The sequence below is a fragment of the Miscanthus floridulus genome, chromosome 6 (genome assembly GCF_019320115.1).
Source record: "Miscanthus floridulus cultivar M001 chromosome 6, ASM1932011v1, whole genome shotgun sequence".
Classification (NCBI taxonomy): Eukaryota; Viridiplantae; Streptophyta; class Magnoliopsida; order Poales; family Poaceae; genus Miscanthus; species Miscanthus floridulus.
This window is the reverse complement of record NC_089585.1, coordinates 9,006,966-9,023,551: the sequence shown is the minus strand read 5'-3', so window position 1 is coordinate 9,023,551 and position 16,586 is coordinate 9,006,966. Positions and strand designations below refer to the sequence as shown.

Below are 16,586 nucleotides of genomic sequence, written 5' to 3'. Positions count from 1 at the left end.
TACCATGATAGTAGGTAGGACCACACTAAGGATGTGCCAGAAAAACAATAACAATTCGTTTCGGGACGCAGGAGAAAACAGAACTTCCATCATGACAGGATGACTAGCTCTTGACATCATCAAACCAACAGATTGCGAACCGGGGCACTAACACTACCATACAAAATCTGATTCATTCGAAGCAAACAAGCTGCAGTCACATGTAAATTTTACAAAGAGTAAGGCCTTTAAACTGTTCTGTATTACACTATCAATTTTTCTTCAGAGTGTATAGCTCAGGTGCGCCTCTGCAACCGATCAAAACCCCACGCCCTCCCTAAATTACACTGGAGTCATCACTTTGGTCCAGCTTTCCCGAATGAATCACGGAGGGTAACAGTTCTGTTGAACACGAGCTTCTCGGGTGTGGAGTCCGTGTCCACAGCGAAGTAGCCTTGAATCCACATCAAAGTAGGACAATTAGTTGAGTTGTGAAAACCCATTGAATGACTTAATATATAGGAGGTTCTCTAAGCTCTGGGATTACCAAGCCGCTCAAACTGGAACTTGTCACCCAGAACTGCAGTGGCGAGTGATGGTACAGCATAAGCATCCTTTATCACCTCTTTGGAGTGCGGGTTAAGATCACCAAGCCAATCCTCCAATTCACCAGGATTCTGTATGGTGAGCAATGAAGATGTTGGTAAGCTTTATTTCAGTGGAGCAAGCCCTTGAAACGACAGTAAGATATTAAGGGGTACAATACCTCTGACATGAACAATTTCTCGAATAATCTTACTTCCACCTTCAATGGTTCGACACCAGGTGCTGGCTCAGAAACCCAGTGCAGAACACCCTGTACAAACCATGAGGCAAGTCAGCTATCTAGATTGCATTTTTTGTCTCCCAGCTAGATTTATCTTACTTGAAAAATGTCCAAATAGCAGAATCAAACCCAGATTTCAAAAAAATCCAATGAACTTATACCTTAAGTTTAGAAGTCTTCAAAGGATCATATTCAGCTCGAATTTCAACCACATCATCAGGACTATCACCATAGATAACATCTGTGCATTTTATGGGGAACGCATACCTAGTAATTTAAGGGACCATGGCATGTCACTATTATATTGAGTAGCTATGATAGATAAGCAAGTAGATTCAGATCAACTCTCTTGAAAAAGGTACCTTAGCATGACAGATTTGCCAGGGGCTAGCCCATAGTAGTCTTTTGAGTCCTTTAAGCGAAAATCAGTTTTCTCAATGTAGACAGTTCTTGAGAACGGAACCTGCAATATAAGAAAATTTGATACATCTAATCAATGATTTCAAGTCGTCCGATTAATCGTGATTAATCGCGATTAATCGTCCTAATCGGTCCTGGGTGCTCGATTAGGGACCTCGACCCGATTAGCTCGATTAGGGGCCTGGTCGTCCGACTAATCGTCGCCTAATCGCGATTAGTCGTCCGATTAGGGGTGGGACTACTAGTTTTGGCTGTTTTTTTTTGCTGCCGCGCGCGGGCCACTGGGCGAGCTCGAAAACGCAGCTGCGTGAGCGCGCGCGCGGGGGGTCACGGGCGCGCGGGTCACGGGCGCGCGCGAGCGTGGGAGGGATAAGGGGTTTTGGCGGGTAGCGACAAAAATTTCACGGGAAATTAACAGCCGCCGCCGGCCCTGTGCTCGCGACTCGCGAGTCGCGCCCGCCCTCTGCTCCGCCGGTGGCCGGCGCCCCTGCAGCCTGCTCCTGCCGGCGGCCCTCTGCTCCGGCGGTCCCGCCCGCCCTCTGCTCCCGCGGTGGCCAGCCGCCCAGCCCTCTGCATCCTGCTCCCGCCGGCGGCCATCTGCGCCAGTCCGCTCGCCCTCTGCTCCGCGGTGGCTGGCCATCTGCGGCTCTGCGCCCGCCCGCCCTCTGTTCCTGCAGGTGCCTGGTCGCTCAGCCCTCTGCTCAGGTGTCTGCTCCCGCCGCCTGCCATCTCCTCCCGCCGCCCTCTGCTCCAGCAGGTGGCCGGCCCTCTGCTGATCTATTCCCGCCGCAGCTGCCTCCCTGCCGTTCAGGTCCTTCCCTCATCCCCTGCTCCTCTGCCCTCTCATCTCTACTCCTCTGATTTGCAGGCTTCCAGCAACAAGTCAGCAAAGGAATGGAGTTTGGGACAGTTGGACAGTGAAGAAAAGGCAAGAAAACAACTCCCACAAGTAAGTCACTTGCTAAACACTAATGTAGTCTTGATGCTTGCTATATTGTGTACACTATATAGTACATATAGGTATATATAGTATGTATATGTCCTGATGCATAGGACGATTATATGGACGACCAGGGTCGACTAGGCTCGACTAATCGGCCTGGTCGACGACTAATCACGATTAGTCGCCTGGTCGGTCCTATAGCGACTAGGTTCGACTAGACGACCTGAAAACATTGCATCTAATCAGTATGAAGATTTGATGTCCACAGATCAGTGAACTTATGAATTACTTATTGCAAATTTCACACGAGATTTTAAGTAGATGAGATTGTTCTTGTATCATACACTGGAAATGAGAGGTACCTTATACTGGGAGGAAGCATCAGTATCAGAAGCATCAGGCCACATTTTCCCATCAAGGTCTAGTACTTTTCCTTCTTCCAAGTTGGTTATTACAACCTAAAGTTAAGTTAAAAGAGGTAGCACAATGAGTGATAGTGTTCTACTAAAGGATGACTTGATCTGGAACAGGAACTTAAAGCCAAACCTTTAGAGGGCGCAAAACAACCATGGTTCGAGGGGCTGTTTTGTTAAGCTCTTCCCTGATGTGGTATTCTAGACGATCAACGCGAATTAAGCTATTGTCACTGCATAGAAAATACAACAGACACATCAGGAAAAAAAATAGAACAATAGATGACAAAGCATGCAGCATGCCTACATACAAGTGTTCCATAACAGCAAATATGTATTTCTACCTTCTCGTTATGCCGATTCCACGGATAAACGAATTAATTGCAGTTGATGATACTCCCCGTCGCCGGAGTCCTGCCAGTGTCAACAAGCGGGGATCATCCCACCCATCTACCCACTTCTCTGTCACAAGTCGATTCAACTGCAGCAGAACATGACAACAAGTTGAAATGAACAATGATATGAAATTATTGATAATACTCTCTCCATTCCAAATTATAAGACGTTTTGGCTTTTCTAGATACATTGATTTTACTATGTATCTTGACATAGTGTATATCTAAGTGTATAGCAAAAACTATGTATCTAGAAAAGCCAAAATGTCTTATAATTTGGAATGGAGGGAGTACATCATAACAACAAATATCATAGAATTGATCTCCTCATATTTAGCTTCAATAACATATATACCTTTCTTTTAGACATCACAGTATTTGATATGTTTAGCCTTGAATATTCCCACACATATGGTTGATAAAGGCCCAAGGCAACAAGTAGCCAGTAGTATGAAGGGCGACGTATGTCAAACTCAAGTGTGCACAGCTAACAAATAAGAAATAACAGACTTAGTTTCTGTTACTGTTAAACCAAAAAAAGGGCAGACCCAGTGCCGGAGGCTCCCATATGAGTGGGGTCTGGGGAAGGGAAAAACCGAGGCAAGCCTTCCCCCCCCCCCAAAATCTGCGGAGAGGCTGCTTCGAACCCGCGACCTGGTGACTCAGTGAGACAGCTCTCACCACTGCACCAGGCCTGCCCTTCTTTATTTTGGAAAAGAAAAAGAAAAGAAATTACCGAATGTGTGATGTTTTCAAGAGAATCCACCATGCAATGAGCGTAGTCGTAGCTCGGATAGATGCACCACTTGTCACCAGCATGTGGATGAGGGGTGAACTGTATGTGTATAAACAATTAGTCCTGATGTTATATATTATGAAAAATAGATTATCAGTGAGCACTGTCGCTTACTTTTATTCTATATGCTATTAAATCAGACATATTTTTGTTCTCATTCTGCATGTCCTGCTTCATTCGGAGAGTTGCTGCACCCTCCGCAATCATCCCAAGCCTCATGTCTTCAAATAGTTTCAGTGACTCTTCAATTGGCCTATCCCTCCATGGACTATTCATCTTCTTTTCCCTGTACTCCTTGATTTCTTCTGCGGTCTGGTAATTATATACAAGTCAGCATGCAGGCATTTTATTTCTCAAGGACTCAACATCAATATTCTTCTTTCCATGGTACCACAGGTATGTGCACTTCAATCACTGCTGGAGCAGATAACGAACAGGTGAGGTGAAATGTACCTGGTGATCCACATAGGCTAGCCCTTTCCGTATTAACTCAACAGCATGCTCATACAAAGCTTGGAAATAGTCACTCGTGTATGTTACTTTGTAGGGCTCCCATCCCATCCAATGGACAATTTCCTGAATGTGGTCTATGTATTCTTTCTTTTCAGCTTCCGGATTTGTGTCATCAAACCTGTTGTTCAAATAAACAAACGGTAATGAAAAAGAACTGCAGTAATAACAATGTCTTAAAACAAATCAAGCAGAACTGAGCACACGTCTCACAGGAATGTAGGGGTAAATAAATATCGTATAAACAAGACAAGCAAAAATTTCCAAGACCTACCAACAGAAGAATAGGAGGAAACAAAAATGAAAGGAAAACTCTTCTAATTTATTTTATATATACTACAATTACACCGAAGATTAACCTAAAGCAGCATTAACAGCCATGAATGCTTGTAGAAAGGTATGTTAGCTAGAGCAAACCATTCCCAAAAGAAATCTTATTACCTAAGGTAGCAATGGCCATTTCGCTCCTTTGCCAGACCAAAATCAATAAACATAGCCTGTGTGATGAAGCTTGTAAGCATATACATCAATTTTAAAAATTTGGTGTGCAAGGAAAGGCATTCATGAAGGAGATTATGAAAACCTTGGCATGACCAATATGAAGATATCCATTAGGTTCCGGTGGAAAACGGGTCATCACTTTTCCTCCAGTTGCCTCAAGATGTTTTTCTAAAATTTCTTTTGTGTTATGCGCTCTCCATATGTTCCCATCGCTGTAAAATATTTCTGTATGAACCTAGAATCATAAAAAGATATCAGAAATTCAGAATCACTGAACAAAACTTATTATACAACAACAACAACAACAAAGCCTTTAAGTCCCAAACAAGTTGGGGTAGGCTAGAGTTGAAACCCAGCAGAAGCAATCAAGGTTCAGGCACGTGAATAGCTGTCTTCCAAGCACTCCTATCTAAGGCTAAGTCTTTGGGTATATTCCATCCTTTCAAGTCTCCTTTTATTGTCTCTACCCAAGTCAACTTTGGTCTTCCTCTGCCTCTCTTCATGTTACTATCCTGGCTTAGGATTCCACTACGCACCGGTGCCTCTGGAGGTCTCCGTTGGACATGTCCAAACCATCTCAACCGGTGTTGGACAAACTTTTCTTCAATTGGTGCTACCCCTAATCTATCACGTATATCATCGTTCCGAACTCGATCCCTTCTTGTATGACCGCAAATCCAACGCAACATACGCATTTTCGCGACACTTATCTGTTGAACATGTCGTCTTTTTGTAGGCCAACATTCTGCACCATACAACATAGCAGGTCTAATCGCCGTCCTATAAAACTTACCTTTTAGCTTCTATGGTACCCTTTTGTCACATAGGACACCAGATGCTTGCCGTCACTTCATCCACCCTGCTTTGATTCTATGGCTAACAATTCATCAATATCCCTGTCTCTCTGTAGCATTGATCCTAAATATCGAAAGGTATCCTTCCTAGGCACTACTTGACCTTCCAAACTAATATCTTCCTCCTCCCGAGTAGTAATGCCGAAGTCACATCTCATATACTCAGTTTTAGTTCTACTGAGTCTAAAACCTTTGGACTCCAAAGTCTCCCGCCATAACTCCAGTTTCTGATTCACTCATGTCCGGCTTTCATCAACTAGCACTACATCGTCCGCGAAAAGCATACACCAAGGGATGTCCCCTTGTATGTCCCTTGTGACCTCATCCATCACTAAGGCAAACAAATAAGGGGTCAAAGCTGACCCTTGATGTAGCCCTATGCTAATCACTGAACAAAACTTATTATATGATGAAAAAAAGAAATAAATCAACGAACTGATCCATATGCCTGGGTGCCACAACTATGACTTGTATGTCAGAGAATAGTGGAGCATACCTTAAAGTTTTCCTCTGGTTGGGGAAATATAGTATATGGGTTCAATTCCTCCTCAGTTGGTGGTGCAGCAGTGGCAACTGCAACTTTTTTCTCCTGCATTTTACAGAAACCATAACTAAGTGGTCCAATAAATAAAACCGCACTAGTTTAAACTTGAATGGTACATATGATTGCCAACCTCAACTTTTGCTGGTTTTTCCTTCTTCTTTTTCACTGGTTTTATATTGTCAGCTTCTGTTTTCGGACCTAGGATTTCTACAAGCCTCTTGTCAATTTCCTCCTGTACAAGCAGAACATTCAGATGTTCAAAACCACTAAAAGACAACCAAAACAAATCGTGTGGTTTGTATAGATAATTGCTTTGCACCTTTATCGCCTTAGCATCACCCCAGGGGTGTCTCTTCCTAACCAGTCCGCATAGCATACCAACTGAAGAAAAGCCAAAAGGACAGGATTAAGTATTAGGTTCAACAATCATCCATCAGTAAATTACTAAACTAAGAACTATGAGCATAGTTATTATTTATACATTCAATAGGAAAAAAACAGTAAGCATAATGTGGATTTTGGTTCATAAAATTGCTTGCAATTTATCATGCGAGTTGAATTAGAGACCGAACCATTTATGTGATACCGCTGCTCCTTTATAGCAGCCATATTCTCCTCAAGAACGTCAGCAACAGTAGATTTAATTTCCTCAATAGAAACAACCACACCTGCAGGCACAGCATTGTGGTAGTTATAAGATGGCCAAGTGATATGGACTGAGGATAAACTATTAACAAAAGTAGTGTCTATTTCTTGTCCGAAAGTCAATCTTGTCAATGAAAGTCAATATTCTCTTAGCATCGATAATTTTCAGATGAAGTGGGCCGATAGACTAAGAATAAACTATTTCCTGAGATAAGCCAAGCAACGTATCAGAAAATTCTAAGAACTATGCATGGCATGGAGTATAAAGAAGCATATTGATACAAGCCATTCAAAGGAAACATACCTACACCACATGCTTCTTCAAATTTGCCCACATCTAGACAATCAGGACCAGTATTAGTAAGAAATGACAGAGCAGCATCTAGCTGTGCAGGGTTCTTTATCTGAAAAGGGGAATGTTCATGTTTAGATCATCAAGGCAATGAGTGGTGTAACAAAAAAAAACATTTTGTCGGCACCCGCAAAATCAACTCACAGAAGTCAAGAATGAAAAGGGGGTAAAGGGTCTACCTTCGTTGACAAGATATAGCTAATAAGGACAGGGCGATGAACAAGTGCATTAGTTGGGTACTTGGTGGCGACCTGTTTCAACCATGAGCAAGTTGAGTTACACATGAAAAATCCTCAACGTATACATTTCTCATGATTCATTGGTCTAGGTGCTTACTGCATATAGAAGATTGCCAACTGACTTGTCGCATTCCTTTATACCAGCCTGTCGACAGGCAAACAAGACCAGTTAATTAAAGGGGAGAAGGAAGCAAATTTTGAAGAGATTGACGGTGTAACAAAATGTTAAAACAATAATTAGATAACAGCGAGGTTTAAGCTAGGGTAAGTCAATGGAGAAAGGGACAGTAGCAACTAGCCATATAATGTCTGAATTCCTATGTAGGTAACTTTTGACCAAGCAACAAGCTGATCACAGAAACAAAACTGACGAAATTAAGCCAGCGTGGACAAAATGGAGCTGCAATAGAACGTGTGAAGTGGGTAGCAGACTTGCAGAACGAGGAACCAAATTACACGCTACAGTTAATAACGATCGGAGCTGGGAGGAACTAAATTGGGCAGCACGGATTCTAGCATCATATAACATATATACAAGGCGCATCAAACACCTGGGCAGCTAGTCTGCATCCAGAATTACAACGCCAAATCCCACATCATGTGGAACAAGTTAGCACAATCAAAATCAGACAACCCAAAACTCCGCATCAACGATAGAAACCCAACACCCGCCGAGACACCCCGTGCGGCGAGCGCGAGCGGACAGCGAGGGCTCACCTCGGCTATGACGGCGGCGAGGTTGGCGGTGACCTTGTTGTTGACGAGCGCGTTCTCGGCGGTGCGCTGGTCGAGCCCGAGCGCCAGCAGCGCCTCCAGCGGCAGCGCCGGGCCCGGCTTGTCCCCGTCTCCCCCGGTGCCCATCCCCTCGTCAAACGGCCGCAGCCGCCTCGCGCTCCCTAGGGTTTAGGATTCCGGCGGGAGGAAAGGAGCAGTGGAGCGGCGGTGACGGACAGGAGGAGCTCGTGAGTCGTGCTACGATTGGGATTAGAGGTGTGTGATGTGGGTTTGGACTTTGGACTAAACCCAAGTGAAGACCCTATATATCGAGGCCCACTTGTACAGGCCGGGCCCACCAGCGAGGACGGAAGCCGGGGGCGCGTGCGGCGTGCCGGCGTGCGTCAGAGCGTCATGGCGTGCGACGGACTCCGTTTGGCTTCCGCTTGCCGTGACGCAAAGGACGGCTGGGATCATCAGATCAAGGACTTGGCTGCCACGGAATCCGTCGGACCAGAATCGGATTCTAGAATCCATCCACCACGTTGCCAGAATCTCTTGTCTCACGTCCAGAGTGCTATGGAAGCTGAAAGCGATTGATGGAGGCATGGAGTGATGATATGATATGATTTTGATGTGAGCCTGGAGCTTTAAACAGAGGCGAAAACGTCCTTTAGTAGGAGTATTAGCGTAATTTGTACCAAGTACTCTTATACTCTAGAAAAGTAACATTCTGATTTTTTCCCCTAAAAAATTTCCCCCGGTCAAAGACACGGGACATTTGATTGAAGTTCACTAAGCAACAACACACTGCTCGTGCTTCTCTTGCTAAGGACACCGGGATTACAGTATAATAATATAGAGAGAGAGTTATGGACTAAGAAATGTGTCAAAGTTGAAACCAAATTTGTCGCGTCGGACTCAATGGCGACTCTCGTTTCCTTTCTTTAAACGGCTGCATAGCAGTATTCCATTCCATCTCTGTGTTGTGTTGGGGGATGCAGCTATATGAACATAACAAGCTTTGCGTTGGCGCCGCCTATTGGAATGCACTACCGTATTTGAGTGCCCCCTTCGCTTCAAGAACATAGTATTGGACTGCAACACAATCGTATTCCTTTTTACATTCTTTTCAAGAATCTTATCATGGTGTTTTATTTATGCCTTTCTTATATATTATATATACACATAAGCAGTCGGGTAAGGTTTGTTTTAACCTGTAATTATCATGACGTAGTCCCTAAACTACAAAACCATACATCACACTTCTTAGTTATATGGCAAATTAAAACATCGTACCCCAACTTAACCATAATATCCATATGTGTTTGAGATGTGTGTGTTGCTTAGTAAACTTCAGCATTTGGGTTGTGGTGGATTGGAGTGCAACCAAACAAGTCCTCAATGCGTGTGGACTTGAAATTGATCAGAGTGCAGCCAAATAAGACCTTAAAGCAGGTTTCTATCCTATATGGCACTAGCTTTAACTTTGTGTCACCTTTTCGCGTCAGCACACAACACCTCCATTTTTCATCTCCCTTGTCTACTCTCTCTCTCTCTCTCTCACCGAGCACATCACATCAGCACATGCTTTATGAGTGTATAATGACCCAAGAGCCACCATTATCTTAACGGCATGACTAGCGTCCGGACGGACGCCCACAGCTGCTCTGCTCCGACGCATAGCAAGCAAACGACGCGGACCCGGGGTCACCACGCGGGCATCACCTAGCCGTCGGCACACCCGGGCCACCACCTCCGTAGGCGTTCGCTGCGCTCGTCACCTCATCGGGTGGCGTTCCCCACCGAACCGTGGCGAGATGGAGGGAAGGGAAGGGAAGGGAGGGAGAGGAGAGGAGAGGGCGAGGCGCGAGGAAGGCACGGGGTAGGAGTCGAAGCCCTGCGGCAGGCCACTGTCCGCTAGCATCGGCGCCATTGCAACATGTGTAACACCCCGATCTACTTTTGAAATATCCAGATGAAACATTTATAACATACGTCTGAAGACAAATGAAACACTTAAAATATGCGTTTGAAACATTTGCCAAAACATCTGAAAAAACACTTGAAAAGTCATTGTAAAACATATGCAACATCCAGATATCAACACCCAAAATAAACACACTTGCAATATGTTTCTGAACAAATAGATGAAACATTTGGAACACAGCTTGCAACATGCGTGTATAATCATTGCAACATATGCAACATCCTGATCTACTTTTGCAACATCGTTGTGGAACACTTGCAACACACCTATGAAACATCTATCACACTTTAAACATACGGTTGCAACATGAGCTTTCAGTGCAATGTCACCTGGTTCCTTAGATGAATGGAGGCCTCGTTGTTGTGGAGCTCGACGTCGACTGCGGAGGTCAGCGTCGGCGCATGGAGCTCGCCAGTGCCCCAACAGAGGCATTGCGCCACCCTGGTGTAAGGTCAAGATGGCAGACTAGAGGGAGGGTGAATAGTTCTTTCTAAAATGAATCACGTTGGCTAACCGAAACAAGTGCGAAATTAAAACTATCAGTCTAGCCAAGACCACCCCTCTATCTATGTTCTCTAGCACCTTCCAAAAATACTAATTAAGCAACAAAGGTGCCGGGCTAGCTAGAGCTCACCTAACTAATTCTAAAAGCAAGGTCACACAAACCTATACCACTAGTACTTTAAGCAACAAGGGAGCTCCTACATAAACTAGTAAGCAAAAGCACAAAGCTACCTAAGCTTACTAGCAATGCTCAATAACAAGGCAACCAATGCCAAATTAGAGAGCGCAATTACTTAGCTACACAAACTAAGCAGTGTGACTAACAAGGTTACACAAACCAAATTAGTCACGCAAGGGAGCTACTTCTATGCTACACAAGCAAGAAGGTAACTAGTAAGCTACACAAGCTAACTAATTACAAGAGCAACTATACAAGCACAATATATATGAAAGTAATTACAAGCTTGTGTAACGAGGATGCAAACCAACGGGAAGAACAAGGTTGACACGGTGATTTTTCTCCTGAGGTTCACGTGCTTGCCAACACGCTAGTCCCCGTTGTGTCAACCGCTCACTTGGTGGTTCGACGGCTAATTGGCATCACCCGCCAAGCCTACATGTCGGGCACCGCAAGAACCTACCCCAAAAGTGAGGGTACCTCAATAACACGCTTTACTAGAGTTGCTCTTCGTGACTCCCGTAGGGCGAGCACAATGCCCCTCACAAAGCTCTTCTCCAGAGCACCGCACAAAGCTTCTTACGGGTTTCGACGGAGACCACCACCAAGCCGTCTAGGAGGTGTCAACCTCCAAAAGTAACAAGCACTACCGGCTTGCAACTCGATCACCTAGTGCCACACGATGCAATCGCACTAAAATCGCTCTCTCACACAATCGAATGATCACTATCAAGCATATATGAGATGGAGGGCTCCCAAACACTCTCAAGCATGGACACAAAGTCTCCCAAGGTGCTCAGCTCAAGCCATGACCGAGACCACCTTCTATTTATAGCCCCACGGGCTAAAATAGCAGTTACCCCTTCACTGGGCATTTTTTGGGTCGACCGGACGCAGGACCTCAGCGTCCGGTCAACGTATGCTCGCCACGTGTTGCATCCGTTCAACCTCAGTCGCTTCATCTCAACAGTCAAGTGATGACCGGACGCAGCTGCTCAAAGTGATTGGACGCACCAACACCAGTATCCGGTCGTTTCCAGTAAGGTTCCACTCGCGACCGGACACGTCTGGTTGGTCATGATCAGATGCAGCATCAGCATCTAGTCCTTCTCCAACTTCTTTGCGTCGCCTACATCACCATACGTTAGCTTGACCAGATGCACCCAGCCAGCGTCCAATCACTTTCAGCGCCAGCATCCGGTCGAATACCGAGACTGCGCGCTCTTTGCTGCCACTGACCAGACGCAGGATCCCAGCGTCCGGTCACCACGTGACCAGCGTCCGGTCCACTTTGTGAGACCCTGTCTTTTCTGTATAGGGCGTCGGTGGCATCATCGGACTGTCGGACACTCCACCTGGTGGAGTTTCGATCATTTCTCGCCTCTGTTCCATCGCCTGAGTTGATCCACATCAACTCCAACTTCATCTCCTTTGTAAATGTGCCAACACCACCAAATGTACACCATAATATGTAAGTGTGTTAGCATTTTCACTAATTATTTCCCAAAGGATTAGCTACTCAACTTGCCACGCCACTCAATCCTAGCGACGATGCAAAGTTAGATCACTCGAGTGGCACTAGATGACCGATATGCAAACAAGTTTGCCCCTCTTGATAGTACGGCTATCTATCCTAAACTCGGTCATCAACTTCTTTACACACCTATGACCGGTGAAATGAAATACCCTAGGTTATACCTTTGCCTTGCGCATTCAATTCCATCTCCTCCAACGTCGATGCAACACATGCACCAACAAGATCAACAATGATATGATCCACTTTATATCATCACGTGATCATATTGGTTCATCGATCTTGACTTCACTTGCTTTTCACTGTTGCCTTCGTCCATCGGTGCCAAGTCTTGCTTAAGCTTCACCGCCACGCGGTCCATCGCTCCAAAGCCTCCGACTTGCCCTTCACGCTTGCAACCTGGTCCATCAAGCCAAGTTATGTCTTGATCTTCTTCCACCTTGATCACATGACTCAATGTCATGTCTCATTTGCAATGAGCTCCTTTATCATCACATGTGTGAGCTTTGCAACATCTCCAAGCCATTTTCACCTTTCATGGCAATGTTGCTCATACACATGTACCTGTGGACTAATCACCTGTGTATCTCACATAAACATAATTAGTCCACCTAGGTTGTCACTCAATTACCAAAACCACACAAGGACCTTTCAATCTCCTCCCTTTTTGGTAATTGATGACAACTCTACAAAGATATGTAAATTAAGCTCTTTTGGATTTATGTTGCTTGCCCAAGCAATTTTATCATGTGTAAATAATTTTGGATAAGTACCACAAACCCGAAATGGTAGTATTAGGTCCCCCTACATATGTGCTAGAGTGTTTGGTTTGAAGCTCGCATATATGCATAGATTGAAATTATCGGAGAGTAATTACTACCAAATGATGCTAAGGTGTATAGAGTAAACCTTTGAAATGTGATACCAATCGAAGTTGCACCTTTAAGTTCATCCTTAGCACCATGGTTAGCTAGATATCACTTGGAAATAAGATCACTAGATACCTCGTGAGATCAACTATTAAAAGTAAGGTACTAGCATTACTTGTAAAGCATACCAAGTGTCTAGCTATCATCCTATGCATGCTAATTATCAAATCATCATTTAAGTTTTACAACTAGCATACACTACACAAGCATGCATATTGAATTTGAAAGCTTATGCAATGCAAGCAAGCACATGAATATGCACATATCAAATGCAATCAATCAAAGTTCATGAGCTTGCTCCCTCTACTTGTGTGCTTCTTTTGTCCAAGAATTTTGATCCACCTCTTTTTCTTCAACGTTGCTCCCTTTTTGTCCATATCCATGTCCAACCTCTACTTCTTTGTCTCAATCCTCTCCCAAAACTTTCATATCTTATCTCTCCCCCTTGTACCATCTCAATCTCAAAGCTTTCATTTCTTTGTATAATCTCTCCCCCTTTGTCATCAATTTTCCATAAAAGGTGTGCTTCTCATTGATGCAAAGGTATGCATTTGGGGTAGATGGTTGAGGCTTGAATCTTGTATTTTTGATGGACATCACTTGATTTTTGGAATGACACCACTTGTAGATACCACTTATAACTTGTACTATTTGTATCTTGTGTAGGGCTTCTTGAGATACCACACTTTAAACATACGGTTGCAACATGAGCTTTCAGCGCAATGTCACCTGATTCCTTGGATGAATGGAGGCCTCGTTGTTGTGGAGCTCGACTGCTGACGCGGAGGTCAGCGGCGGCGCATGGAGCTCGCTGGTGCCCCAACAGAGGCATTGCGCCACCCTAGTGTAAGGTCGAGATGGTAGACTAGAGGGGGGTGAATAGTTCTTTCTAAAATGAATCACGTTGGCTAACCGAAACAAATGTGAAATTAAAACTATCTGTCTAGCCAAGACTATACCCATCTATCTATATTCTCTAGCACCTTCCAAAGATACTAATTAAGCAACAAATGTGCCGGGCTAGCTAGAGCTCACCTAACCAATTCTAGAAGTAAGGTCACATAAACCTATACCACTAGTACTTTAAGCAACAAGGGAAGCTCCTACACAAACTAGTAAGCAAAAGCACAAAGCTACCTAAGCTTACTAGCAATGCTCAATAATAAGGCAACCAATGCCAAATTAGAGAGCGCAATTACTTAGCTACACAAACTAAGCAATGTGACTAACAAGATTACACAAACCAAATTAGCCACGCAAGGGAGCTACTTCTATACTACACAAGCAAGAAGGTAACTAGTAAGCTATACAAACTAACTAATTACAAGAGCAACTACACAAGCACAATGTATATGAAAGTAATTACAAGCTTGTGTAATGAGGATGCAAACCAACAGGAAGAACAAGGTTGACACGGTGATTTTTCTCCCGAGGTTCACATGCTTGCCAACACGCTAGTCCCCGTTGTGTCGACTGCTCACTTGATGATTCGGTGGCTAATTGGCATCACCCGCCAAGCCTACACGTCGGGCACCGTAAGAACCTACCCCCAAAGTGAGGGTAGCTCAATGACACGCTTTACTAGAGTTGCTCTTCGTGGTTCCTACGAGGCGAGCACAATGCCCCTCACAAAGCTCTTCTCCAGAGCACCGCACAAGCTTCTTGCGGGCTTTGATGGAGACCACCACCAAGCCATCTAGGAGGTGGCAACCTCCAAGAGTAACAAGCACCACCGGCTTGCAACTCGATCATCTAGTGCCACTCGATGCAACCTCACGATGCAATCGCACTAGAATCGCTCTCTCACACAATTAGATGATCACTATCAAACATATGTGAGATGGAGGGCTCCCAAGCACTCTCAAGCATGGACACAAAAGTCCCCCGAGGTGCTCAGCTCAAGCCATGGCCGAGACCACCTTCTATTTATAGCTCCATGGGCAAAAATTGTCGTTACCTCTTCACTAGGCGTTTTTCGGGTCGACCGAACGCGTCGGTCATATCGACCGGACGCAGGACCTCAGCGTTCGGTCAACGTATGCGCACCATGTGTTGCCTCCATTCAACCTCAGTCACTTGATCTCAATGGTCAAGTGATGACCAGATGCAGCTGCTCAAAGTGATCGGACGCACCAACACCAGCGTTCGGTCGTTTCCAGTAAGGTTCCACTCAGCGACCGGACGCTTCTGGTTGGTCACGATCGGACGCAACATCAGCTGTCCTGGTCCTTCTCTAACTTCTCTGCGTCGCCTACGTCACCGTACGTCAGCTCGACCGAATGCACCCTAGCCAACGTCCGGTCACTTTCAGTGCCAGCGTCCGGTCGAATACCGAGCCTACGCGCTCTCTGCTATCACTGACCAGGACGCAGGACCCCAGCGTCCGGTCACCACATGACCAGCATCCGGTCCACTTTGTGAGACACTGTCTTTTTTGTATAGGGCACCGGTGGCACCGTCAGACTGTCGGACACTCCGCCGGTGGAGTTTCGATCCTTTCTCGCCTTCATTCCTATCACCGAGTTGATCCACATCAGCTCCAACTTATCTCATTTGTAAATGTGCCAACACCACTAAGTGTACACCACAATGTGTAAGTGTGTTAGCATTTTTACAATCATTTTCCAAAGGATTAGCTACTCAACTTGTCACGACACTCAATCCTAGCGACGATGCAAAGTTAGATCACTCGAGTGGCACTAGATGACCGATATACAAACAAGTTTGCCCCTCTTGATAGTACGACCATCTATCCTAAACCCGGTCATCAACTTCTCTACACACCTATGACCGGTGAAATGAAATGCCCTAGGTTATACATTTGCCTTGCGCATTCCATTCCATCTCCTCCAACGTCGATGCAACACATGCACCAACACAATCAACAATGATATGATCCACTTTATATCATCACATGATCATATTGGTTCATCGATCTTGACTTCACTTGCTTTTCACTGTTGCCTTCGTCCATCGACGCCAAGTCTTGCTTAAGCTTCACCGCCACGCAGGTCCATCGCTCCAAAGCCTCTGACTTGCCCTTCACACTTGCAACCGGTCCATCAAGCCAAGTTATGTCTTGATCTTCTCCACCTTGATCACATGACTCAATGTCATGTCTCATTTGCAATGATCTCCTTCACCATCACATGTGTGAGCTTTGCAACATCTCCAAGCCATTTCCACCTTCATGGCAATGTTCCTGACACACATGTACCTGCGGACTAATCACCTATGTATCTCACATAAACACTATTAGTCCACCTAGGTTGTCACTCAATTACTAAAACCACACTAAGGACCTTTCACCTGGGCGAGTA

The 16,586-nt window shown here is 45.0% G+C and overlaps 1 protein-coding gene across 1 annotated transcript; it reads right to left on the bottom strand.

Moving 5' to 3' along the window:
- Positions 1-154: 154 nt before the first annotated feature.
- On the bottom strand, positions 155-8,425 carry LOC136461614 (glutamine--tRNA ligase-like). Its single transcript, XM_066460897.1, has 22 exons — positions 8,135-8,425; positions 7,515-7,562; positions 7,358-7,429; positions 7,131-7,230; positions 6,754-6,849; positions 6,501-6,562; positions 6,312-6,413; positions 6,134-6,226; positions 4,866-5,018; positions 4,724-4,779; positions 4,226-4,403; positions 3,887-4,084; positions 3,713-3,811; positions 3,332-3,463; positions 2,926-3,062; positions 2,715-2,814; positions 2,531-2,626; positions 1,168-1,268; positions 967-1,072; positions 746-835; positions 527-656; positions 155-433 (listed from the first exon to the last, which is right to left on the bottom strand). The coding sequence occupies exons 1-22, from the start codon at positions 8,276-8,278 to the stop codon at positions 336-338; spliced, it is 2,391 nt and encodes a 796-aa protein (XP_066316994.1). The 5' UTR covers positions 8,279-8,425; the 3' UTR covers positions 155-335.
- Positions 8,426-16,586: the final 8,161 nt, after the last annotated feature.

Bases quoted from the DNA above. Each gene is read 5' to 3' on its own strand.
- LOC136461614 (XM_066460897.1), bottom strand. From the start codon at position 8,278: ATGGGCACCGGGGGAGACGGGGACAAGCCGGGCCCGGCGCTGCCGCTG. The intron at 6,850-7,130 runs GTATGTTTCCTT...CTGTGCCTGCAG, and splicing joins TGAAGAAGCATGTGGTGTAG to GTGTGGTTGTTTCTATTGAG. The intron at 657-745 runs GTATTGTACCCC...CTCACCATACAG, and splicing joins AGAAATTGTTCATGTCAGAG to AATCCTGGTGAATTGGAGGA.